At 44.9% G+C, this 26,055-nt stretch overlaps 1 protein-coding gene across 1 annotated transcript in view; it reads left to right on the top strand.

Moving 5' to 3' along the window:
• Positions 1 to 25,778, top strand: part of KCNQ3 (potassium voltage-gated channel subfamily Q member 3) — a gene marked incomplete at its 5' end in the record, with an annotated part of 290,070 nt that extends 264,292 nt beyond the window's left edge. The window contains 6 exons of the mRNA XM_081258408.1: positions 14,445 to 14,647; positions 15,581 to 15,683; positions 18,055 to 18,186; positions 20,927 to 21,019; positions 23,083 to 23,167; positions 24,785 to 25,778. Of these exons, the coding sequence (XP_081114534.1) occupies positions 14,445 to 14,647; positions 15,581 to 15,683; positions 18,055 to 18,186; positions 20,927 to 21,019; positions 23,083 to 23,167; positions 24,785 to 25,519 (1,351 nt within the window). The 3' untranslated portion in view covers positions 25,520 to 25,778. The remainder of the gene's footprint in view (positions 1 to 14,444; positions 14,648 to 15,580; positions 15,684 to 18,054; positions 18,187 to 20,926; positions 21,020 to 23,082; positions 23,168 to 24,784) is intronic.
• Positions 25,779 to 26,055: the final 277 nt, after the last annotated feature.

Genomic DNA, 26,055 nt, shown 5'->3' with positions numbered 1-26,055 from the left:
CCACCCCATGAGTTTGATAGGGCTAACACTGTGCCTGAAATGTAGGATGTACTCCATAAATTTGCTGAATGTATAAATAAATGATTCAATGAAAGAGATATTGTACAATCATTTTCCTTAGGAGGAAATTGAACTCAAGCGTTTACGTAACTTACACCTAAGCCAAGGACAGAAATAGCCAAGATGAGGATTTCAGATATAGGTCTGTCTGACTGTATCAGACCATACAGGCTGAGTCCCACCACAGCACAGGTGGTCGTCATGCCCTCTTTGTCCTCCAGAAGAAAAGATGAGGTCAGTTAATCTCGCAGACTCTTGATCCTGGCACTTGTTCTCTCTCGGCCAGGAACTCTTACCTCTTTGTTCCGCTTGCTCCTTCACTTCATTGAGACTCTGCCAAGTGTCACCTCCTGAAATAGACCCTCCTTGCCTCTCCACCACACCCCAGTCTCTACCCCTTGACCCTGCTTCAGTTTCCTTGTTAGCACTGATGGTTACCGAATAGATGATGCATGTGTTTCTTGTCTGCCTTCTCCACTAGATCACATGTCTCCAAGGGGCTAGACTCTGTTTTGCTCACTGCTTTTCTCTAGCACCTGAAACAGTGCCTAGAACAGAACCTGGCATGTGGTTGGCTTTAAGTAGATATTAATTTACTGAAAAAGTGGGTGGATGGATAAATGGATGGATGGATGGACAAACCCTTTATTCCCCAAGTGTCAGAAACCCAACTTAAAGAACCTTGGACGCAGAAGGAAATACAGTGGCTTTCATAGTCACCCATCAGCAAGGATGGGAACACCTGGGCGGGAAACAAGGAACAGGACCCTTCCAGAATCTCTCTCTTCAACTCTTGTCTCTGCTTCTCTTTTTGGTTCCACTGTCTCAGCTGACTTTCTCCATACTGATAAGACTGTGCATGTTAGCAGCCCCAGGATCATCACATATTTTTTTCCTCTTTCTTCTGTCCACCTGTTCTTCACCCAAGTCTAGTTTGAAAGATCCCAGGGAAGCATTTAGATTGGCCCAATTCGGGTCACATAGTCACACCTTGGTCTCTGTGGCTCAGAGAGTAAGAGGTTAGTAACAGTGACCAAACTCTAGGTCATGTTTCCACCAGTTAGGGTGGGTGGGTGTAGGTTCAAGATACTGTGTTTGGCAGCCCCCATTAGAGTCACTTGGTTGAAGTTGGGAGATCTGTTCTCCAATAGAATAGGGTTCTTTTTCCCAAACAATAGGGGGTGACACGTAGAGCAGACAAACATGATAGATGCCCATGACAGGCATAAATTCCACTCATAACTTTTCAAATTCCTAAAAATAATATTGCATTAAAGAACATCAACACTAAAACATACTGAGCCTCGTTTATTTTATAGAATATACCAGAGAAGACTTCGGTATTTTGTGTTAGGGATGTCATTTTGAACATCAATTATAACTATTCAGTAGACGTGCAGCAGTGCTGATAATTAGGTTTTTGATAGAAACCAGCATTATCTTTTTAACATCTTTATTGGAGTATAATTGCTTTGCAATGGTGTGTTAGTTTCTGCTTTATACAAAGTGAATCAGCTATACATACAAGCAGCTTATGCAGCTCAATATCAAAAAAACAACCCAATCCAAAAATGGGCAGAGGACCTAAATAGACATTTCTCCAAAGAAGACATACAGATGGCCAACAAACACATGAAAAGATGCTCAACATCATTAATCATTAGAGAAATGCAAATCAAAACTACAATGAGGTATCACCTCACACCAGTCAGAATGGCCATCATCAAAAAATCTAGAAACAATAAATGCTGGAGATGGTGTGGAGAAAAGGGAACCCTCCTGCACTGCTGGTGGGAATGTAAATTGATACAGCCACTATGGAGAACAGTATGGAGGTTCCTTACAAAACTAAAAATAAGAAACCAGCATTTTTTGAATTTGCAGAACAGGTAACTGTGTTGACGATAACTGCTTGCCTGGGCCCGATTGCTTATTTTGTGTTTTCAAACGATTCAATATGAACAGCAGCCTTCAGGTTTCTTCTCCTCTGTGTCAGTCTTTGGAGAGGGAAGAAATTTGTCCCATGCATCTTTATCTCCTATCTCATTATTATGTCTTTCCCATTGCAAACCTGTCAACCTTAGTAAAAGATCATTCTTTGGATCAAAGAATTCAAGTTATGATAACCTTTATTTATAAAGAATGCCTACTGTTTGCCAGCTACAGTTCTAAGCACATCTAGCCCCTCCTAGCCACCCCAGAAGGTAGGTAGTATTTTTAATCCCCATTTTACAGACAAGAAAACTGAGGTTCAAAGAGGTAAGTGGCTTGCACAAGGGTCATACAGCTAATAAAGTAGCAAGAGCAGGGCTTGGATCCAGCTGGTCTGGCTCCATAGTTCATGGTCCCAACCACTCTGATGGTCCTCACAATTTTTGGGAACAGTCACTGCAGTTGTCCCCTTTTGTGTGTTGTTTTCTTCTACGCTTTCTTGGCTCACGTAGCTGGGGTCCCAGCCATGCAAGGGGGCTGTGCAGGCAGGGAAAGGCACAGACCCAGAGTCTTCTACGGCATCAAGGAGTGTTTAGTCAGACCTTGTAATTCACATTTTTCCTTCTCCCTATGATGTCAGCCACATGAATTTCATCTCACAGTGTGATGGATGATGTTGGCAATAAATCTTCCATGCCCTAGGATCAATGCCTATTAAAGGTGTACAAGAATTTAGAGATCAATTAATCTATTCCCCCAATTTTACTGATGAGAAAATTATTACCCAGAGCAAAATAAGAGCCTTGGACACAATCCCATAGCTATGTGTATTTTCTCCTGCCATCCAGACCCTGTAGCACTGCTCCCAGGCTACAGAGTAACTGAGATTTGGACCAGTTTTAATCTCAGAGTGATCCCTGGCATGTCCTAAGGACTTAGTCTCAATTTTTTTTAAATACTGGGGGTTGCCTATTTATAACACCCCTTTCTCTCTGAATTATGAACTAATTGAGACATAGAGGAGACAGGAAAGGATCGAAATACAGGCTACATTTGCTGGATGAAGCAGGATTGGCTCTGGGGCAGCAGTGAGCTTTGTAACACTTCACGGTAAGTCTGGCCTTGGGACCAGCACATGCGCAGAGCAGAGGCTCTCCCAGCCAGCCACCTGGGGCCATGGCCCATCTGAACCTGTGGGTCACTGAGAGCAGGAGAGAGAGACCATTCTCTCCTTGACCTTGAATACAGTGCTGACCTTTAGTATGGAAGCCTACCCAATCAAGAACATGAGCCCAGTGGCAATTACACACTCAGTATAACCCAATCAGATAACTCACCTCCTGCCATGGGGAAAAGCCAGTAGAAGGCTAGAGGTTTATTAGTTCTTCTAAGAGTGTGGAAATTCCATTTTTATGATGTTGCCAAAATACCAGAGAGGGTAGTTCCCCTGGCTACCAACCAGCACATCATTCCTTAGCACACGAGGATGTGTCACGGTCCCTGACTTGTCTCCATCCGTCTGAAGACAGTGCACGTGTATCCACTAAGCCCTCATTGTCTGCTGTGTTCGTTTCCTGCGGCCGCCACAGCAAATTATCACAAGCTGGGTGACTGAAATCAACAGAAGGGTATTCTCTCACTGTTCTGGAGGCCGGACATCCAAACTTAACGTGTCATCAGGCCGTGCTCCTCGGAAGGCTCTGGGGAGAATCCTTCTGTGCTTTTTCCTCATGTGTGGTGGTTGCTGGTACTCCTTGGCATCCCTTGACCTTGTAACCCATCACCTCCATTCTCTGCCTCCATCTACACATAGGCTTCTTCCTTCTGGGTCTGTTCATGTCTCTGTATCCAAACCTCCCTCTCCTTTCACTTACAAAGACATTACTCATTGAATTAAGTGCCCACCCTACTCCAGTAGGAGTTTATCTTAACTTGAGTACATCGGCCAAGACTATTTCCAGGTAAGGTCACAGTCACAGGTATCAGATGAGGGCTTGAACGTAGTTTTTGCAGGGGGACATTCAACTCTCTACATTTGCAGAAGGTAAATGTGATGGATCTGCATGTGGTGGGAAGCTGTCTGAGCAGACCTAGAATATGTGATTTTGAGATGGACGTTTATGAGAGCTAGATTTCAGTGTCCCCCATGCAGATGAAGGTGACGGGGCTCAGCAAGGGGAAACAACACGCACAGGGGCTGAGATCTGATCCTATGTGTGCCCGGCTCCCTCCAGATCTGTGGTCCTCTCTCCTCTTAAACAAGGGACCAGCAATAACCAGGTGGTAGAATTAGGAGATAGTCATAGCAATAGGGGCTGAGACAGACTCCAGAGTTAGACTATCAGACTTCAAAAACTGGCTGCCCTGCTTATTAGCTGTGTGATCTTGAGCAACTTATGCAACCTCTCTGTGTCCTCATGTCCTTATATGTGGAAGGGGATAATAATAGTCCTAACCTCATAGGCTGCTTGTAATGACGCCTGCGGTCCAGCAGAAGTAAATGCTCACTAGAGATTAGTTCTGCTCATTTGGTATATTATTCATCCATGAGATTTGGAAACATGGGAAAAATCATTCTTTTAGGAAACCAACACAGAAAAATATATAGTTTCTCACTCTTGCATCAGTGTGTGAGTCCGCGTGTCCTCGGAGCACCAGCTGCAAGTGTTCTGGAATCGTGCTCATAGATCTCCAGACATACTGGATCAGAGGAGACAAATAGATCCTTGAGCTCAGCAGAGCTAACTTTGCAAACCTGTCCAGATGAGAGTGAACCAGACCAATATATCAGGGTTATTTTAAAATCACAGTGTTCTTCCTACAGCCCAGGAGTCAGTCCTATCATGACCCTACCTCCTGGTCCCTGCTTTATCCACCGTTTCCCTTCCTCAGCCCAGACAGTCCATTAGGAACCACCAGCCCCCTGGCCCTCGGCTGCTTCATTGCTAGAAGGCAGAAGTCGGACCAAGGGATTCTTAAGCCATTTCCTGTGTGTTGTGAGTTCGTGGCCACAGTAGCAGAATTGGTCCCGCATTGTTTTGCCACATTAGATAATGTGCGTTACAGGCCACTTGGAAGATTTTTTGTGTGTGTGTGGTATGCGGGCCTCTCACTGTTGCAGCCTCTCCCATTGTGGAGCACAGGCTCCGGACGCACAGGCTCAGCGGCCATGGCTCATGGGCCCAGCCACTCCGCGGCATGTCAGATCCTCCCAGACCGGGACACGAACCCGTGTCCCCTGCATCGGCAGGCAGACTCAACCACTGCGCCACCAGGGAAGCCCCTGGGAAGATTTTTTGACAGTATGATTTGGGCCCATTGCCAAACCTTTGTGCCTCAGTTTTCTCATCTATATAATGGTTATAGTAAGAATACCTACCTCCTAGGGCTATTGTAAGGATTAGGTGTGAATAGAGCCTTAACCTGGCAAATACTACATAAGGTTTGCTTTTATTTTTATTACTGTCATTATCCTGAGTGACACCCACATTTCTGGGTTTTCTGTGCCAAGGATCTTTTCCACATGCTGTAAGGCCAGCTTAGGAGTCAGATCAGCAGAGGTTTGAATCTTAGCTTGGCAATGGTTTTCCCCTCCCTTCCTTCCTTCCTTCCTTCTGTCTTTCCTTCCTTCCTTCCATAACCCAAACATTAAGAGCCCTGCTTTACCTCAGGCCCTAGAGATTCCCAGGGAATTGGGACTCACAGTGTAATGGGGAAGGCACTCACAGTCTGATGGGGGAGGTGAATATGTCAACCAAAAAAGAACAGTGTAGTGTGGAGGGTGCTGGTATGGGGATATTACAGACACAGGAGTACAGAGAAGGAGAGCAGAGGAAGGGAAATCTAAGTTCTACCTGGAACAACACATCAAGAGAGGATCCCTGAGGCGCTTTCCTTTGACTTGACTGTTAAGGGCTGAGTGGCTCTACACGGGGCTGAAGTACGGATTAGGGCTCTAATTGTGTTCCTTCCCTCCTTCATTCTTTCATCCTTCAAACTAACAAGGATTGAGTCCCTAGGCCTGTAATCTTTCCATGGGCCATCTATTTCTGTATGAGAAATCCCTAGAAACGCCAACTCATCAGGTCAGTAAAGAACAGCATGCAGGGAAAAATGTGCAAAATGCCTAAATAAATGAGTCTTCATTTCTCTATAGAGGAATTTATATTGTAGCTAGAAACAAAGGATTTGAGTTCTCCTAGCTCTACCGTGAAGTACCAGGATGCTGACAACCACTCCATTTTCATTGTCATCTAATTCCCAATTAAGATTTCTCATTTTAATGAAAAACAAACATGGGCGAGATGGCAACTTTCATTCATTGTTTTTTTCTCAGAGGGAAAACAGGGCACCAAAGCTTCAAAGGTTTGGCACGTGGATGGTGATAGATTTTTATTCTCTCTATGCTTTCTCTGCCTTTTTCAGGGTAGACCATGGTGCTAAAGGAGCCTTCTAAAAGGGGACTGCTGATCTTGTGTAAGCTCTACCTTTCCCATGTGTAAAGGTGGAAGGAAGAAAGAATGAAAAAGGGAAGGTACAAAATTAGGGCTTTAACTCCTGTAGGTGAGATTGGCTGCTCTGTGAGGGTTACCCAGCTTGTGCTCATTGAGCTGAACAAACAGAACAAGACAGATTGACCATTTCTTCAAAAGACTGTTCTGTTGGCTGCAGTGACACTGTACTCTTGGCTGCAGTAACACTGTACTCTTGGCTGCAGTCACACTGTACTCTTGGCTGCAGTCACACTGTACTCTTGGTTTATCCATCATCCAATTATCCATCATCCATCATCCATCCATCATCCGTCCATCTGTCCATCCACCCATCCATCATCCATCACCCATCCATCATCCGTCCATCTGTCCATCCACCCATCCATCATTCGTAATACATCATCCATCATCCATCCATCCATCATCTATCATCCATCAACCATCCATCCATCCACCCATCCATCATCCATCATCCACCCATCATCATCCATCTGTTCATCCATCCATCCACCTATTCAATGAATATTTATTAAGACCCTCCTGTGGACCAGAAGCCCTTTTAGGGAATATAGCTATGAATAAGAAAGATAAGGTCCCCAACTATTTATTTGACAGGATGCCTCTCAGTCTTCTAAAAGTAACTTGTCCCAAGCTCAAATTTTGTTTTTTTGTGTTTTTTAAAAAAAACATATTTTTAGCTTATCCAGGACACACATGTCCAACAAAGATGGCATAAGGAGGCAGAGAATATAGTCAAGTTGGTCCCAAGCAAAGTTGTTTACTAAGCACTATTCGCCTCTGATATTTTTTAACCTTACCTGTCGGGTTGTCTCCCTTCCAACTTCTCTCTGATATCACAGCCTCACTGACACCTCCTCCCCACGATCTCATCTTATTCTGTATCCTGGATGGGAAGGGCAAGAATTGTATTTAAAAGTACCACTCCTAAGGTTCTCTTTGTATTTTGTTCATATGAACACTTGTATGAGTTTTTAATGTGCAAACCCAAGAGCTGAGTGTGAGAGTAGAGACAAAAGAGAGTTTAATTGAATTGGAAGTGAGAAGAATCTAGATTGGAACAGAGGAGGACTCAACCCTGGAGGGAGTATATAAGGAGGAGAAATGGGAAGGGAGAGGAGGATTCAGAATCCCGCAGGAAGGTATAACCACTGAGAAATTTTCCCAATGGAGAGAGTCTAAATGATTTTTTAATTTTAAATTTTTTAATTTTAAGTTTCTTAAAAATTTTTTTACATGGTTCATTAGTCAAAATAATGTAGAGGCAAACAGTGAAACATCTTAGTACAACTTCCATCCCTGTCTACCCCATTCCACCCTCCCACCCCCCATAAATAATCTTTTTCAGTTTTTAGGTATCTTTCCAGTGTTTCTTTAGCACATACAAACCAAAATTTATTTATATTTTTATATTCCAAATTCCAAAAGTATTTTAAGAGTGATGTCTAATATTCAACTTAAGTTGTTTGAGTTGTGAGGCAAATCCTCACCATTTACTAAAATCCGCTTCACACCACAGTCTTGTATCAAGTGTGTATGTGTGTGGTTGTATGTGTGTGAAGACAAGGGACTGCCAAACTCAACTTCTGATTTCTTCTCCAAACCTGTTTTGCTCCTTTTGCTCAACTGAAAAAAAAAGATGGCATCACTGTAAAAAAAAATCGTGTCCCCACCCACCCATTTGTGTAGCCAGAAACCCAGGAGTGGTGCCCTACCTGCCTCTTTCCCTCATGGCCACATAGAATCCATCAAGGAAGACTGTTGTGGTTCTTCTCCAGAATAAATATCCAAGGGCTGGTCTCCTCCTTCCCACTGCAGTCACCCAAGTCCAAGCCACCAGCTTAGAAAACTTCAGTAGCATCTTCTTTGGTCTTTCATTTTTTCCTTGCTTTCCTCCAATCCATTCTCCATGGAGCAGCCACAGTGTTCCCTTTTTAAAAAAAAAAAATTATTGTGGTAACATACACATAAAATTTACTGTCTTAACCATTTTTAAATGTACATTTCAGTACTGTTAAATATATTCATATTGTTGTGCAACCAATCTCCTGAACTTCTTTGTCTTATAAAACTGAAACTCTGCACCCATTAAACACCAGCTCCTCGTTTCCTCCTCCCTCCAGCCCCTGAAAACCACCGCTCAACTTCCTGTTTCTGCAGGTTTGACTACTTTAGACACCTCATATGAGTATAATCATACAGCATTTGTCTTTTTGTGACTGGCTTATTTCACTGAGCATAATATCCTCGAGGTTCATCCATGTGGTAGCACGTGTCAGAATTTCCTTCCTTTTTAAGGCTCCATTGTATGTTTATACTGTGTTTTGTTTATTCATTCATTCTTCCATCCACGGACATTTGGGTGTTTTCCGCCTTTTGGCTCTTGTGAACAGTGCTGCTATGAACATGTGAATTCTTTTTAAAAGCAAAGTTGATATCCTCTTTCCTTTTTAAAACTCTTTGGGTGTCTCCAGGTAGACCTAGAATAAAATAGAAATTCCTATTTTCCTCTTCCTATTTTCGAATTCTATTTCTAAAAATCCCTGACCGACCTGGCCTCTGATCCCATCTTGCCCTTTGTCCCCCGTTCACGTATCTTTGGTCCCGTGTGCTCCCTTCAGGGGCACAAACCAGTCCTCACACCCTTTGCACCCACGTGTGAGTCTTCTGCCTGGAGAGCTCTCACTCCTTTTCTTTGAAGTCTTGCTTCTTCTTACTCTTCCAGTCTCAACTTCCATGTCTGGAGCACCATCATTTTGAACCTGAACCACTGAAACTGGTTCTCTAATTGTTCTTCTCATCCACCCCAGAGGCCTTCCCTGGCCACCCTACCTAGGGTGACCGCCTGATATTCTCTGTTACTGCGCTCTCTTTGTTTCCTGGTGTTGACTGAAAAAAATGCACAACCTAAAAGTTGAGAATTACTTCTTATTCGGCAGACTTTCTGAGGACTTAAGCCCTGGATGCAGCCTCTCAGATCGCTCTGAGGGACCGTTCCAAAGAGCATCCAGGATATATAGGAGTTTCTGCCAGAAAGACCAGGTGGTCAGAACATCGAAAGTTTACTGTTCATTAAAGAAAACCAGGTACCTCAGGTTAAGGAATTTAGCACTTTTCTATGTATGGGAAGATGCAAAAGTCTGGGCTTATTGAAATCATTCCATTGATAGGCACCTCAGCTCTCTAGGGCCAGTATCTGGTACTTTCTCATCCTGAATCCCCTCAGAGTGCACCTTGGGGGGCATCGTGTTTCTATCATGAGTTCCCTCAGTGTTCACCTTTGGGGCAGCTGTAATGTGATGGCTTGATGGCTGCAACATCCTTTGTTTATTGATCTGAGAGGCAACATTTTCTTCATTGACACTGGTCAGATTTCCAACTATATATATATATATATATATATGTTTGCCTATTGTGTGATTTCTTGACCTTGTTGTAAGCTCAGTGGAGGCTGTAAACCATGTCTATTTTAGTTACAACTATGACCTTAGCAAGTTACTAAGAGCCTAGCATTTTCAAGGTGTAGAACACATTTTTGTGGAATAAATGCATAACATTAGCTCTATTTTACAGCTGAAAAAAAAGCAGAATCAGAAAGAGTTAACGCCTTACCCAAGTTAAAAAATATTAACTGCAGGGCAGCGACTTGAACCCAGTTCTCTTCTCCCAAAGGCAACACTCTTTCCACTCTACAGCACATCCTCCCTCAGCTGAAGTTCGGTTCATTTTCTTAATCATAAGGTCAAATATTATTATTCTTTCACCCAACATCATAACAGTGTTTTCAGTGCTTACTATGTGCCAGGCACTGTGTTAGATGCTGGATCATTAGACAAAGTACAGTTTCTGAACAAATAACTTTTGGTTTCTTATGCTCAGCTCCATTGATTTTTGGGGTGGGATAAGTTTTTGCTGTGGAGCTACCCTGTGTGCACTGTAGGAAGTTTAGCAGCATCCCTGGCCTTGACCCACTAGAAGCCAGTAGCACTCTCCAAGTTATGTCAATCAAGTGCAATTCCAGACGTTGCCACATGTCCACTGGGGGCAAAATGAGAGAGAGAGAGAGTCCCTCGAAAGTCAGAGATTTCATTATAGTGGCCAAGTGCCATGGTTGAGAAAAGTCTTTAAGAAAGGACAGTGAATGTATATCTAATTGGACCAAGAGTGGAAGTGTGCCTTGGGACTGATATTTGGACGAAGTTTCAGACAAAAAGTCGGTCTTTTGGATAAAAGAAGGGATGAAGGTTTTCCTAGACACAGGTCACCACTTGTGCCAAGGCTGGGAAGTGTGAAATCAGGGAACTGCATGGAGTTTAACACAACTTAGAGTTCCCTGGGGCAGGAGCCCAGGGCAGGGACTGAACAACTTTGCCAGGAAAGAGCAGCCTTGATTTTACTTTGCCATCCTTAGTCTCTATTTCCAGTTTTCCCAATTCGTGTTTGGAAATCATTTGTCTGCACTTAACAAATCAGGGACCCCGGCTTTCCAAGGGAATCTGTTGTCAGCTTCAAGGAGAGCTTTTCTCGCGAGACCTGGCATAGCCTCCAAACACACGGCCTGAATCATGCACTAGAAATCCATATGGAGAAGGGCAGAGATGGGTTTTGAGTTTCAAGGATGAACTTTGCCTTGCATTTGATTATCCTTTGGGGTCTTGGATTTCAGGCAACACAATTAAGAAGTAAGCTGATCACCCGCTCTGCTGGAGAAAGAATTCCATAAGCCTCTTAGGCTCAGTGGCCATAATTCAGAACCAAGATTTCTGACCTGTGCCCGACGCATCTGGATTCCTAATGCTGTCAGAATCCATCTCTCATAAAACAATCTCTGTGACCAATGGGGTATTAAGTGAACGTAGCCAAAACAATTCAGACTGTTAGAAGTTGCAGTGAAACATTTAAATGCCAAACAAGAGAATCCTAAATCCCAACAGAGATAGAACCAAGAGAGTTCTTTCATTATCTGATAGTCAGCAGTTATCCTGAGATTTCAAATCAGGACAAAGTGGCTGCCATTACTTTTTTTACTTTTGTCTTGCTTAGTTTAAAATTAAGCTTCTCATATACTTATCTCCTGCCGAGGTCAAGTTCTGTGACAGTGGTGAGTGTTTGGGACTAGCATTAAGAAGAAGTACTGTAAAATAATACATAAATCCTGAGAACTCATCTCAGTTCATTAAAAAAAAAAAGACAATTTTTTTGTGGCTCAGGAGATTCTATCCATCCTTTTCACACATGTCGTTAGCTTTCTACTGCTTCTGTAGGAAGAGGATTATTTACCGAGATAATGGTGAGAGCCAGCATTTATTGAAAGCTTCTCACATCCGCATCCCAGACAGTCAGCTAAGCACTTTACACGTATTCCCTCACTTAACCCTTCCACAACCACATGTAACATGGGCTGGTCCTCATCATTGTGCCCGTGAAGAAGCTGAGGGCCAGACAGCATGAGTTCTGTGTCCTAGGTTACATGTTTTTTAGGACGTTTCCCCTCAGGCCAGTTTTGCCCCAAAGTCCTGACCATGAGGCTGTGCTGAGCAAGGCTGTGGGGTGGGTTCAGAGATAACCAGGCAGAGTCCTTTCTTTGCCAGGACTACACAGTCAAGTGGAGCGGGCGGGTGCGGGAATGTACAGCCTCTACCCTGTGTACTAAACACGGAGACGGAGAAAAACACAGCCTGTCTTTGGAGCAGATGGGGAGACCTTCATTTCCAAGAGGGGACCCTTGGGCAGTTTTAAAGGGCAGATGGGAATGAGGTCAACTGAGAAGGCAAGACAGGGCATGGCTGAGGGCACCATGGCATGCAGGAGGGGACTTGGGGTGGGCAAGGGGCTTGGTACGGATGGAATGATGGATCTACTTGGCAGTATAGCAAGACAGGTAGGCAGGGGCCAGGAAGCAGAGGGCCTGAGAAGTGACTGACCTAAAGTCCCCTTTTTCCTTAGCTCATGGCTAGGAAAGGCTTCTCTGTGTGTTCAGTTGACTCCCTGCCTTGTTCAGTATTTTTAGCCCCTGGACCCTGATTTATTCTCATTAGTCATTTACCTAGTACTGGTCAGGAAACCACTCTGAAAACTTTGACCAGCTCAGGAAAGATGGAGTCATTTGAGTACTAGCATTTCTCTGAATCTACTCTGGGCATGTACATGTATTCATGTAACAATGCCGGGCAAGAGAGAACAGTCCAGAAGGAGTCAGGTGTAACAATTACTCATCCACTTGTTCGTTCATTCATTAATCAAATCTTCTTAGTGCCTTCTCTATGCCAGGCTGAAGACAAGAAGCATTACAGACATTATCGTATGTAATGCTCCCCAAATCTCTCCTAAGCAAAGTGTTGTTAGGCCCACTTAACCGATGAGGACCCGGTGCTCAGAGAGCATAAGGCACCTGCTCGGCACGAGGTGCTCCCACCTCTGCAGCTCCAACGCCAGGACCTCCTCACCACCCCAAGCCACAAAGATGGCAGCAGCTCCTGGCACGAAGCGCGTGGCTGTCATAACCGGATGCAGACTTTAGAAATACTCAGTTATCTCAGGCTGATGCAAAGCTGACTTGACCACCCATATTCGTATTCATTTGTCCACTCATTTCTCCCACAAGTACATGCACACCTGCTGGGTACCAAGCCCCGGGTGGGTGATGGAGAGAACGCGGCTGAGCTGAGTGTATTGATGTGTGAAACAAGCACTGTGGGTCTCTCTGGTCTGTACCACACAAAAGGACTTCCCTCCTGTGCCCACTCAGGTGAGGGGCAGAGACTAAGAAACAGAGGGAGAAATTACTATTTATAGAGCACCTACTGTATCCCAGGCTCCATGCCAAATCCTTGACAGGCATGATCCCACTGCAACCAAGTGAAGTGGGACGTGCTTATCCCTATTTTAAAGATGAGGTAACTGAGTCTGGTTAAGGTCACAGATTTGCCCGAGGACACCTAGATGGTATCTGCACCAGGGCAACTTTCTGTTGGACTCATTAACTGTTTTTTTGTGCCAAGAAGACTTCTGGCAGTACGCTGAAGTCCAGGGACCCTTTCTCAGAATACCAACTTTGAATCCATAAATAAAAGGCAGACAGTTACAAAAGAAACTGATTATGTTGAAATGTAATTACCAACGTATTTAAACTTTTGAGATGCAGTCGTATACGTGCTTCTTTGTGATGAATCTAATGGCATAATGTAGTGGCAGGTTGAATACTCCCATAATTTCAAAGCAGTGATGAGCATGGCAATACATGGAGATAACAGGATATAAAATGACCTGTGCTTTCTGTTGTGGAAAGTCATAGGATATGGCTGGGGCATTGAAGATATTACTGGAGTTTATTCATACATTCATAATTGAAAGACATGCTAATTTTCAGTTTGAGATTAGTGAATTAAAATCTAATTAGTAAATTAAAAATGCAGTGTTTTTCCCATCCAAGCTCATGCACCTCCCCCAAAGTTCTGTCAATGGTGGGGTGTCTGTGGACACCAGGTTAGGGTACTTGCTTTATGTCATTTATGTCATTCAGTTCTGTTCAAGGAACACTTGATAAAGCTTTGCCTCTGTGAGTCACTATCTGGGCACCACGGAGTGGTACTAGGGAGGTTATTGATGCAGAGGACATGGGAGTGGAGGAGGAATGAAGCTTTGCTGCCTGCTACTACGGGCTGGCATTTTATATCCTGGATCTCGTTTAAGCTGCACTTAAGCATAGGAAGAAACTGAAATTCAGAGAAACGCGCCTGAGGTGTAATAGCTAGTCAGTTGCCAAGCTAGGATCTGAACCAAGCCCTGTCCCATTCCAAGCCGCTCAATCAGACTGAGCATTGGAGGCGCGAGTCCCGCTCCCGTGTGGAGGAGGATGTGTGCGTCTCTACGGAGAGGGACGGGAAATTACAAAAGCCTGCACTCAAGGAGGAAAATTGTTCACTTTTGCTTATTTTGTAGCCAAAAGCTGGGTCTCTTGGATCGGGTTCGCCTTTCTAATCCTCGTGGTAGCAATACTAAAGGAAAGCTATTTACCCCTCTGAATGTAGATGCCATAGAAGAAAGTCCTTCTAAAGAACCAAAGCCTGTTGGCTCAAACAATAAAGAGCGTTTCCGCACCGCCTTCCGCATGAAAGCGTACGCTTTCTGGCAGAGCTCTGAAGGTAACGCCCTTCCTCTTCCTCATCCTGCCTCCTCCATGTCACCTCCTCCCACCCTCTTCCTTCCTCTCCTCCCTCCCTCCCTCCCTCCTTCTCTCCCTCCCTCCCTCCCTCCCTTCCTTCTCTGTGGAAGAACCCTGCAGTCTACAAAGTAGCCCTTTCCTACTGCCCTGAATCAGCTTCTCACTTGTCTTATCCTCAGCCCCTGGGCTGTGATAGGTCCCTGCACTCACTCCAAGAGCAGAGGGCCCACGTTAGCTTTCTCCTGGGCCAGGGTCACCACATGTGTCTGCACATCCCCTCCAGGGAGCCTTGGGACATTCCGCCATGGATCCTAAGGGTGGCCCTGATGAGTGCATTGCCATGGAGGTCACCTTGAAGGATGGAAAGGGGCCAGGTGCAGAGTGATCTGGACACGTGGGGAACTCAGCACCCCCAGGGGTGGGAAGAGGTGTTGGAAAAGTGCCCCATGGGGGCTGTAGGAGCAACACATCTGTGTGCCCCTTTCACTTATGAAAAGGGAAGATGAGTAGGGCTCAGAAAGTGACCACCACCAAGTCAAGGTCACAAGGATCATGACTGACAGAGCAAGAATCTAAACCCGGGTCTGCCTGATAAACACCCACGTGTGTCCCTTTGCTGCCTCCAAAGGGCCACTCTGGAACCCTGGAATTCACATCACCTCCATCCTAGCCTTCTCCCCCAGCAACAGTCCTGACTTACGGGCACCTCTGACTCAGACTTCTGGATAACGGAAGGGAAATGAGGAGAAAGTCTGAATGACGGAATGACATCACAATGGGAGCACACATCGGGGTTTCTGAAATGGGAATGGAGATTCAGGAGGTTGAGTTTGGATGGCTCTGACCGAACCAGGTCCCTGAGCCTTTCCGAGTACCATGCCCTGCCGCTGATATGTGTCTCCTTCCCTCTCAGATGCCGGGACGGCCGACCCCATAGCGGAAGACAGGGGCTACGGGAATGACTTCCTCATCGAAGACATGATCCCCACCCTGAAGGCCGCCATCCGAGCCGTCAGGTAACGCCCCCTCCTCCCTACCTGTGGGCCTCCCGAGGCCCCAGCTCAGCTCCCACAGGATGCGGTTTTGTAAAGTGCTCTTGGGCTCTGGGAAGGTGGGCAGAGGATCCCTCAAGTAACCCCTGAGTCAAATCCAGAGACTATGTCAATTCTAAGGGAGCGGCTACAGTAGCAGGTCATCCTGGGAGGCTCTTGCTCTCCGTTTTATAAAAATGCTTCCACAGGCCCCTGACAGTGTTTCTGACTGTCACCCTCTTGTCTCGCTTTGGCCACCATTTATTTTAAAGGATGTTGGGGAGGCGCAGGTGTATTGACACGGAGTTTTCTTTTATAGACTTCTTATGCAAAATAGCTTTTCTTCCGTCTGTCTTCATCCATCTAGTTCTTTTTTAATTAGCATTTTCAACAAGATAATCAAGGATAGGATTTTTTTGTCTGTTTCAGCCAAGACTGTAATTCACCCTGGCTATTTCTGTTTTGTTTTGAATTCCACAAGAAAATAAAAATATGCTACTACTTCAAGAAAACTTTGACCAGGATATGGGCTTATAAGCACTCCGCCATAGTGGCAGTGAACTCTAGAAACTAAGTCGGAGTCTCTGAGAACTAGTCTTGATATTTTCAGAAGATTCCCAGTCCAATAGATCAGGGAGCACAATAGTTTATAATATGTGGCCCTCAGCAAGGCCGCTGGCCTGGTTCCTCATGATCCCATGCTGTACAGTGTCCCAGAAATGAGGCTGGATAAAAAAACACAACTACCTGGATTCATAACTGGTTGAATGGTCTTATTCAAAGAAAACCAATGAATGAATCTGTGTCAAGCTCGAGGGAGGTCTCTGCCGGGATGCTTCATGGTCTGGCTTCTGCCCTATCCTTTTTAGCATTGTCATTGATGCCTTAGTTCAGGGGTTGGCAAACTTTTTCTGTAAAGAGCCAGGTAGTAAATATGTCAGGATTTATGATCCATAGGTCTCCGCTGTATTCAACTTAGATTTTGTAGTGCAAAAGCAACAAACAGTCTGTACATGAATGACTGGGACTGTGTTCCAACATAACTTTACTTTCAAAAACAGGCAGTGGGCCAGATTTGGCCTGCAAGCCATAGTTCCTGATACCTACCTTAGATGGAGCTATGTAAAGGGCAGGCTTAGAAAATGACATAAAATTGGAAAGGATGGCGAGTTAGATATGCAATCAATAGGCAAAAATAGTGTTTAGGGGTTGACACCATGGGCTATGACAAACAAAATGAGCCTTGATGCACCATAAAAAAACACCTGTACATGGGACTTCCCTGGTGGTCCAGTGGTAAAGAATCCTCCTTACAGTGCAGGGGACTCAGGTTCGATCCCTGGTCAGGGAACTAAGATCCCACATGCTATTGAGCTCGAGCGAGAAGAGAAAAGAAAGAGAAAACCTGAACGCCACAACTAGAGAGAAACTCAAATGCCACAACTAGAAGAGAAGAGAAAACCCAAACGCCACAATTAGAGAGAAAACTGTTGCCGCTACAAAAGATCCCTCATGCCTCAACAAAGATCCTGCATGCCACAACTAAGACCCGATGCAGCCAAAAAATAAAAGACCTGTACAAGTATAAGATGGGAGGACCTGGGAAGCCATGTTTCCTACCTGGCCTATGATTAAAGGTTTTAATTGACACTATGTTCAGCAAGAGTTGACCTTGTGATGGGAATTTCAAGGAGCATTCATCACCTAGGATGACTTTATTGGTTCCCAGGAAGATGGAGGTGAGGGTTCAGCATCTCCAAGTTCTGGGTGCCCCACTTAATTGAGAACCTGAGAAAACTCGGAGAACAGAAGCTAGCTTTTCTCTTCCAGGAGCTCATAAGCCAAAAGACTAAGGAGGCTATTGAGGAAGAGATATGTCAGCTGTCCTCACATAGAAAGCAGTGTGACACAGGATTGGGACCATGAGCCTTGTCCGCATACAAACCTGGGTTTGAAGAAAACTCTGACGTTATGAGCTAGATGGCCCTGGGAAGATGCTGAAGCTCTCTTGGCCACAGTTGCATCATCTGTGAATTGGTCTATTAGCAAATTGTTAAAAATGCACTTAGCTCAGTGTCTGGCATGTAATGAATGTGAAATAAATGTTAGCTCTTATTGTTACTATGAATTTATTATTCAAATGAGTAAAAGGAGGTAGTCATGAAGGAGAGACGCCAGCCAGCCTCATTCAGTGTGTTTCCAAGAGGTAGAACCAGGACCAAGAGTTGAAACTTCTCATCAAGTTGTTTCTCTTTGGATCTTTTATCCTCCCCTGCCCCAGAGTTTGCTCATCTTGTATCATAATTTCCTTTACTCTCCACTCTTGATGTACAAATGTCTCTACTTTGCCTTGCAGAATTCTACAATTCCGTCTCTATAAAAAAAAATTCAAGGAGACTTTGAGGCCTTATGACGTGAAGGATGTGATTGAGCAGTATTCCGCCGGACATCTTGACATGCTTTCCAGGATAAAGTACCTTCAGACGAGGTAAGACAGCACACCTGGAAGGATGGTGCTCTCCTGACTGCTAAGGAATTAGACAGAGCCAGGTAGACCTTAGAGCTGAGGGTGAAAGGCATTCACTAATCCACAGTGCAGGGCAGAAATTTTAAGAACAAACATATTCATCAAACATGGATGTCAAGGCCAACCAACACCAGATCAGACAGGCTGGGAAGAATTTCTGTGACATTGACACGGCCAAGATCAACACCCTGATCAGGCCTCAGGGAGAAAAAAGGCATCTGTGCTACTGGCCCCTGACTGTGCTGCTTTGGATGTTGCCAACAAAATTGGGATTACCTAAAATGAGTCCAGTTGAGTAATTCTAAATATAAATTTTCACCCAATTAAACGTTCATCAAGTGTTATTTATACTAGTGAAAATATGGGAACAGCATTGATTCCCAATTCGCAATAATTGCCTCCATTTTTGTTAAGCACCTGGGTGCGCTACATTTATGTCTCTAATCCCTTATAACCCCCTAAGTATTGCATTATAGCTGCCATTTTACCAGTGATAAAACTGAAGCTCATAGGACAATGGATTTGCCCAAAACTACCCAGATAGTAGGTGGCAGAGCTGGAAGTCAAACCAGATCCAACTGGTTACAAAGCTCCCATTCTCTGTAACATACCACACTGCCTCAATTCTATAAATAGTGATTAAGAAAATAATGGTAGGGCTTCCCTGGTGGCGCAGTGGTTGAGAGTCCGCCTGCCGATGCAGGGGACATGGGTTCGTGCCCCGGTCCGGGAAGATCCCACATGCCACGGAGCGGCTGGGCCCGTGAGCCATGGCCACTGAGCCTGCGCGTCCAGAGCCTGTGCTCTGCAACGGGAGAGGCCACAACAGTGAGAGGCCCGCGTACCGCAAAAAAAAAAAGAAAATAATGGTACCTGCTCTCATTAAAAAGTTACGCAGCCATCAAATGACATGTTAAAAATGTATATAGTGAGATAAAAATTTATGTGATTAGTGAATATATATATGCATAATATGATGACTAATAGTACACTTAGATACTTATGTGGACATACATATGAGTATATTTATATATAGTCTACCTAGATCTTGTGATGATATTAACTATGTTATTTATATACTATGATTACAAAAATGTACACACATAATGTTTATTCAGAAATATACACAACACATACACACTCTCCCTTACAGGAGCCTAAAGAAAAGAAATAAGACTTCCCCCAAGGGGTTACCATAGCTCTACTGATGTGATGAGTCCATGTGTGATCTTTTTTCTACTTTTTAAATTTATCAAATCTTCAATGAATTGTAAAAACATCCTTTAAAAAAGAAAATCATTTAAAACAACTAAAGGACACTTTGATGTCAAGTCATAGAACTGACATCAGGAAGCCAAAGCCCTGTCTGAGGCTCATTCTCAGACCTCTGTGAGATTTCAAATTGACATGAGTCAGGCCCTCTCTGGACCTCAGTTTTCTCATCCGAATATTTCACCATTGAGTTGTCCTGCAGAGTTAATAGGACCATCATGTTGAATGAGTTGGCCATTAACGATGCTGTTGGGTTGGAAGAATGCTTATTTGTGACCTTCCTTTATCTATAAGTGGAATACCAACTGTGACGGCCCAGAATAGTGGCAGGCACAAAATCGGCGCTCAATGCCTGCCCAGCAAAAGGATGTGTGAACAAGTTCTGAGCCTAACATGCTGTTATTTATGCAATATGTGTCTCTGAGAGATGGAAGGAGGGAACATGATGTCTAGGACATACCAGCCTCCAAAAATATGAGCCCATCTTAATGTGCATTGAGTGGACCTTTGCACAGTCATCATGTTTGGTATTTATCAGGCACATGAGTTTCTGAGTCTTAGAGGGAGGTTGACTGCCTAAGTGGGCTAATCACATACCCCCAGCCATGCTGATACTGCAGGAGGCCAGAGAGAAAGGAAGGGTGATTTAGTACATGGTGGGGTCACTGGAGGAGCGGTTGGGTTTGCAGAGAGACAGAGTGAGGCATGGCTTCTTCTGGGTGCATGGTCTTAGCTGTCCTAGGCCTGTGATAAGCTTTCAAGGCTGCTCCCACACCCTGCCCCTGCTCTAGCCCTGCAACTTGATGTGGTGGGGGTGGGGGGAGTTTGTCTCCTGTTGTGCTCAGGGTGGCGCAGATAGGGAGCTAGTGGCTTGAGCAGAAATGGAAGCAAGGTGTGGAAGCCAGTGTTGGATCCATCCCTCTAATGGTCGGAGAAGCCTGCAAAGCAGCAGAGAAAAGAGAGCACAGTTGAAAACAAAGCCTAGGGTTTAGAAGGAAAAACTCCCTAACTAGATGTTTTGAGTGGAATAAAAGAGCTGCAAGACCAGATAGGCTGTAGCACACATGACATTTCCTGTAAGAAATAACAAGACGCAACTGTCACCCTGTCTCAGTGGTTTGGCTGCCTCTCTCCCCTGGGATAGAGAGATGGTCTCGGTACCCCTGGACTGAAAAAAAGATAATGATACATTGAGATTATAAATTCTTTCTCTCTTTCTGTCTCTCTGTCTCTGTCTCGCCCTCTCTCTCTCTCTCTCCCTCTCCTCACCCCTTCCTTTCTCTTTCCCCCTTCCTCTCTCTTGTTTCTCTTCTCCTTTATATTCCAAACCCACAGCTGACTACAGAAGGAAGAGAATGAATTGCTTTCTTCTCTTTTCATGTAAAGCTGTTTTTAATTTAATCCCCTCTCTTTGTGTGCTCTCTTTCAGAATAGATATGATTTTCACCCCTGGACCTCCATCTACTCCAAAACATAAGAAGTCTCAGAAAGCATTCACCTACCCATCCCAGCAATCTCCCAGGTGGGGCCTATGGTCATGGGCTGACAGGCTGTGTGGTGCCAAAGCCCACAGAGCATTCCCCAAATCTCAGCTGGGTTCCTTCACGGTGGGGTGAGATTGCCATTCCCCTAAACCAGATGAAGAGAAAGAGTTTGAAGCCTATTCCGGCCTGTGGCCATTTGAGAGGTTTCTGTACAAAAGACTTGCAGCCCTTCCACCCAGACCCTGTAGGTGACACCGCTTTTTATGGCTATTGAAAATGAAACTAATGGTTTCCTAGTTATAAAATAAGAGGAGACTTATGAGCTTTATTGGAACCGAAAGAATATGTCATGTTAGCAGAGCCCAAGGCACTCCTGGTCAGCTAACTTGGCTTTTCCTGCATCATCACCCACAGAGCCCAAGAAGGAAATCAGATGTCAGGTCCCTGACAACATTGTAACAGGTAGAGCTGTGTCCCTCAACAGAGCAGCTCTGCTGTCCCTCAAAAAATGTTTGAGAATTGTCCTTTGCTAGGTCCTCATGAACAAGGAGCCATCCTTTAGAACAGTGGTCCCCAACCTTTTTGGCACCAGGGACTGATTTTATGGAAGACAACTTTTCCATGGACTGGGGGTTGGGGGGGATGGTTTCGGGACGATTCAAACACATTACATTTATTGTGCACTTTATTTCTATTATTATTACATTGTAACATATAGTGAAATAATTATACAACTCACCATAAGGCTGACAGGAGACGGAGCTCAGGTGGTAACGCGAGCGATGGGGAGCGGCTGTAAATACAGGTGAAGCTTCGCTTGCTTGCCCACCGCTCACCTCCTGCTGTGCGGCCTGGTTCCTAACAGTAGCGGTCCATGGCCCAGGCGTCGGGGACCCCTGTTTTAGAAAGTCCACTGTAAAAGAAATGTACACTTCTTTATTCCCAAATGTCTTCAAGGCAGGTAACATGAGTGAAGGGAGGTAGGCATAAGAAATGTTATGCACCTTATCATAATAAGGCTCCTTATTATTAAAGAAGGAAGAATGTAAGGAGGATAATACACAGCCTCTAATCTTTGGCCTCAACCCTGGGGATAGAATAGCAAGGGGTGAACGTGCCCCATCCCAAGGAGGTAATTGTTACTTTGTTTTGCTGTTGCTAATTTTACCAGTGAAGATCCTCTGTTTCCAGAGAGTCTTGATTTCTGAAGAAAAGCTGCATATCCAGATTTGATGTACAATTCCCCATTTTGGAGATGGCTTAAATGTTTAGAACCCTGTGCAAGCCAAGGAAAACACTGGTGGACTTGGATTCAGCACACAGGCCACCAGTTTTTGGCATCTGCTTTAATTCAAGATTGCTCAGCCCAAGACAGACCAGGGTCTTAACAGGAGTCAGTAGCCTAGAGAGAAAAACCAATTGCCTGGAAAGTGCCAGACAAGAATGGTTTCAAGCAATAGCTAGGTGCCCTGAAAGGTCTCTTCTACATAGAAGAATATTGAAACTAACTGGAATTTAGGCAGATATGAACTGTGCCTGGCCAAGGAGCAAATGCAGCACACGCCGCAATCCTGTTACCTATGAATATCATCTTTTGCATCATTTTCCAGATTTCACATCTGTTTTCCAGTCTTAACTAAATGAAACAGATGAAATATTGGAATATCGGTCCCCACTGTGTAGAATTTCAGAGATGAGACAACCCCTCCCCCACTCCATCCTCAACCAGTCGTCTGAGACAGAAAGGCCAAGGAACATAATTTAAAGGAATCAAACACTCTGGGCACAGTTATTAACCTTGACACAAAGCTTCCTAAGTGCAGCTTAATATTCAGCTTCAGGACTTGCCTGGCGGTCCACTGGTTAAACTCCACACTTTCCTGCAGTAAACACAGTAAACATGAGAGGTCCCTGTTGAAGACAGGAAAATGCTGGCCTTTCCTGATGCCCATTTGCCTCCAGAGTTGCATGGCCTCTTCCAGACTACGTCAGCCTGAACACGAGAAGGATAGTTCCAGGGGCCACAGCCCACCTAGCTGAAACGACCTTGCAAGGCAAAAATAGATACCACGATCTTACAGCATTATGGGCTCTTTCCTAGGAATGAACCATATGTGGCCAGACCATCCACATCCGAAACTGAAGACCAAAGCATGATGGGGAAGTTTGTGAAAGTCGAAAGGCAGGTAGGTCCTTCCTTTCTCTCACCAGAAAACAAGTATGTGAAATTTATTTTCAAATGTCCTTTTTTTCATAGGGAGATAACATACTTGAGAATCTACCAGTCATAAAAGGATCTGGAAATGAAATCGCCGATTTAGCACTTTACTGGTTGGGTGATCACATGCAAGTGAATAAATTGTTCTGAGTCTTAGTTTCCTCATATGTAGAATGGGGATTTTAATACCTCATAAGGTTGCCATGAGGATTAAATCAATTGATACCTGTAAATTATCTACAGTAGTAGCTGGCACACAGTAAACACTCAACAAATGGTAGCTACTGTTATCATGAACTTCATGGTGTTTAAGGAATGTTGGTGAGCTTCTCCACATTTATTCATAATCCTCCTTCCCTGAAAGTTTGGGTCAGTGTGTGGCCGGTGTGAAGGGGCCTGGAGGAGGCTGTGGGTGGGGTTCCTTCAGGGCAGAAAGAAACCCATTCAGTCACAGCACCCTAGGTAGCCCACCTCTCCTTTCTGCAGTAAAGCAGCTTATATTTCAGGATCGTTTGCCCAACTTTACACTAGATAAATAGCACTGTCCATTTCCTTTAGGGTTCCTATCAATCCTTTTATTTTATTCAGAGCCTAAAATTGGATCTGTGCAGAAGAAACAAGAGAAAATTTGAATGATTATTCTTTTTTGGTATATCAAGAATGTCCTTTTCCATCTTAAATTTTTAATTTGTCATCTCAGCTCTTCCATTTACCTGCTCTGTGATGTTTGATGAGTTACGTCATCTCTCTGTGCCTCTATTTCCTCACCTGGAAAATAGAGAGAATAATAGTATCCACCTCATAGGCCTGTTATGAAAGTTAAATAAGCTAACATCTTGAAAGTGCATACTAACTGCTAGAGAAGTATTAGTTATTGTTAAGGCTTGGGGACCAACTCAGCCATGACCTAGTTCTACGCTTTGTGTCTTTATCTGTAAGAGAGGATGGTAGACCTGCCTGCAGTGCTTCCTAGTGAGTTATGATCTGTCAGGGAAAGAACATGCCATGCACACATGAATGCACACTTGTGTCTGTGCACTCAAAGATCTTGATACGTTCTCAATTTTGTAGGTAGGAACAGATAGATGCAGCTTATCTCAGTGTATCTTCCACTGGCCTCCAAGACCCCTAGGCAGGGTCTCCAGTTCTGAGAAGCTCAGTTCTTGCTGACCACTGCCCTTGTATCTTTGGGGCTTACATCACCAGGTAGGGGAAATGTGCACAAACAGTCTAAATGCTTCTGTAAGGGGATGTTTGCAAATCAAGAACTCCCGCTCCTAGACCCAAACAGCAGCAGCAAGGCCACCTCCTCCTGGGGTAAAACTTGCCCTCCAGCCATCTCTCTGCTTCCGGCTTTCTGGAAAGTCCTCACCCTGTGTGTGTGTGTGTGTGTTTTAGATTAGCACGAATCCATGCACAAGGCTCAAAATTAAGAGGCACAAAATAATTAGCTGTTATGATCATTACGACTTGCAAGAACCCTCTTCCTTTCTGAAAAGTAAATCCTATCGTTTTTCCTCCCGACCAATAAAACGACCCGCAGGTCCGGAGGAAGCAGTGATTCACGGTTCCTTGTATTTTCCAGGTTCACGACATGGGGAAGAAACTGGATTTCCTGGTGGATATGCATATGCAGCACATGGAGCGGCTGCAGGTGCACGTCACCGACTTCTACCCGACCAAGGGCACCTCTTCACCAGCTGAGGTGGAGAAGAAAGAGGACCACAGGGATTCAGATTTGAAAACCATCATGTGTAACTACTCCGAGACCGGCGCCCCCAACGCTCCCTACAGCGTCCACCAGGTGACCATTGACAGAGCCGGCCCCTACGGGTTTTTTGCCCACGACCCCGTGAACCTGTCCCGAGGGGCACCCAGTTCTGGAAAGGTTCACGCCACCCTTTCCTCCTCGGCGACCACCTATGCGGAAAGGCCCACCGTCCTGCCTATCTTGACTCTTCTCGACTCCCGAGGGAGCTACCACTCCCAGGCTGAACTGCACAGTCCCTGCTCGGACCGGGTCTCGCCCCAGCAGAGACGCAGCATCACCCGGGACAGTGACACGCCCCTGTCCCTGATGTCCGTCAACCACGAGGAGCTGGAACGCTCTCCAAGTGGCTTCAGCATCTCCCAAGACAGAGACGATTATGTGTTTGGCCCGAGCGGGGGGTCAAGCTGGATGAGGGAGAAACGGTACCTCGCCGAGGGTGAGACAGACACGGACACAGACCCCTTCACGCCCAGTGGCTCCATGCCTTTGTCGTCCACAGGGGATGGTATTTCTGATTCGATATGGACCCCTTCCAACAAGCCCACTTAAAAGGGGTCGTGGGCTGGCTCCTCCTTGTAATGTAGACAGACTTTGTATAGCTCACTTGCTCTCACACCCGCCATGTACCTGTGAGATCCCCAGTGGCTGCATCAAACGCATGCATGTGCGTGGTAGCCCCACCTGGGCTGGGGCTTCTCGTGGCCTTTTTCTTCTCCAGGTGACCACAGTGAAGCCGCTTCCTTTCAAGCATGGTTTGCATGACTTTACACTATATAAATGGTACCGCTAACCTCTTTAGGATACACATTTATCCACTGTTCTTACTTTGAATCATGACTGGACCAGTACAGGGAGAAATGACTGAGGAGCCATGCTATGTGTCTGTGTGGTTGTCCAGTTTGGGTTTTGGTTGGGTGAGCAGAGAAAGTCATTTACGTTGTTTCTAGCATCACTGCCCCTTTGTGTAAAACAGTCCAACAATTAACCGTTTTCTAAAGCAAGCAAATAATTCTCTCAACAAAAATACATTGCATACCAGTGACGTTGCCTCCTGAGCTAAAAACGTGAGGGCAGGAACGAGATAG

Source organism: Mesoplodon bidens, assembly GCF_964165515.1.
Source record: "Mesoplodon bidens genome assembly, chromosome: 16".
NCBI lineage: Eukaryota > Metazoa > Chordata > Mammalia > Artiodactyla > Ziphiidae > Mesoplodon > Mesoplodon bidens.
This window is presented reverse-complemented; position numbering and strand designations above follow the sequence as displayed.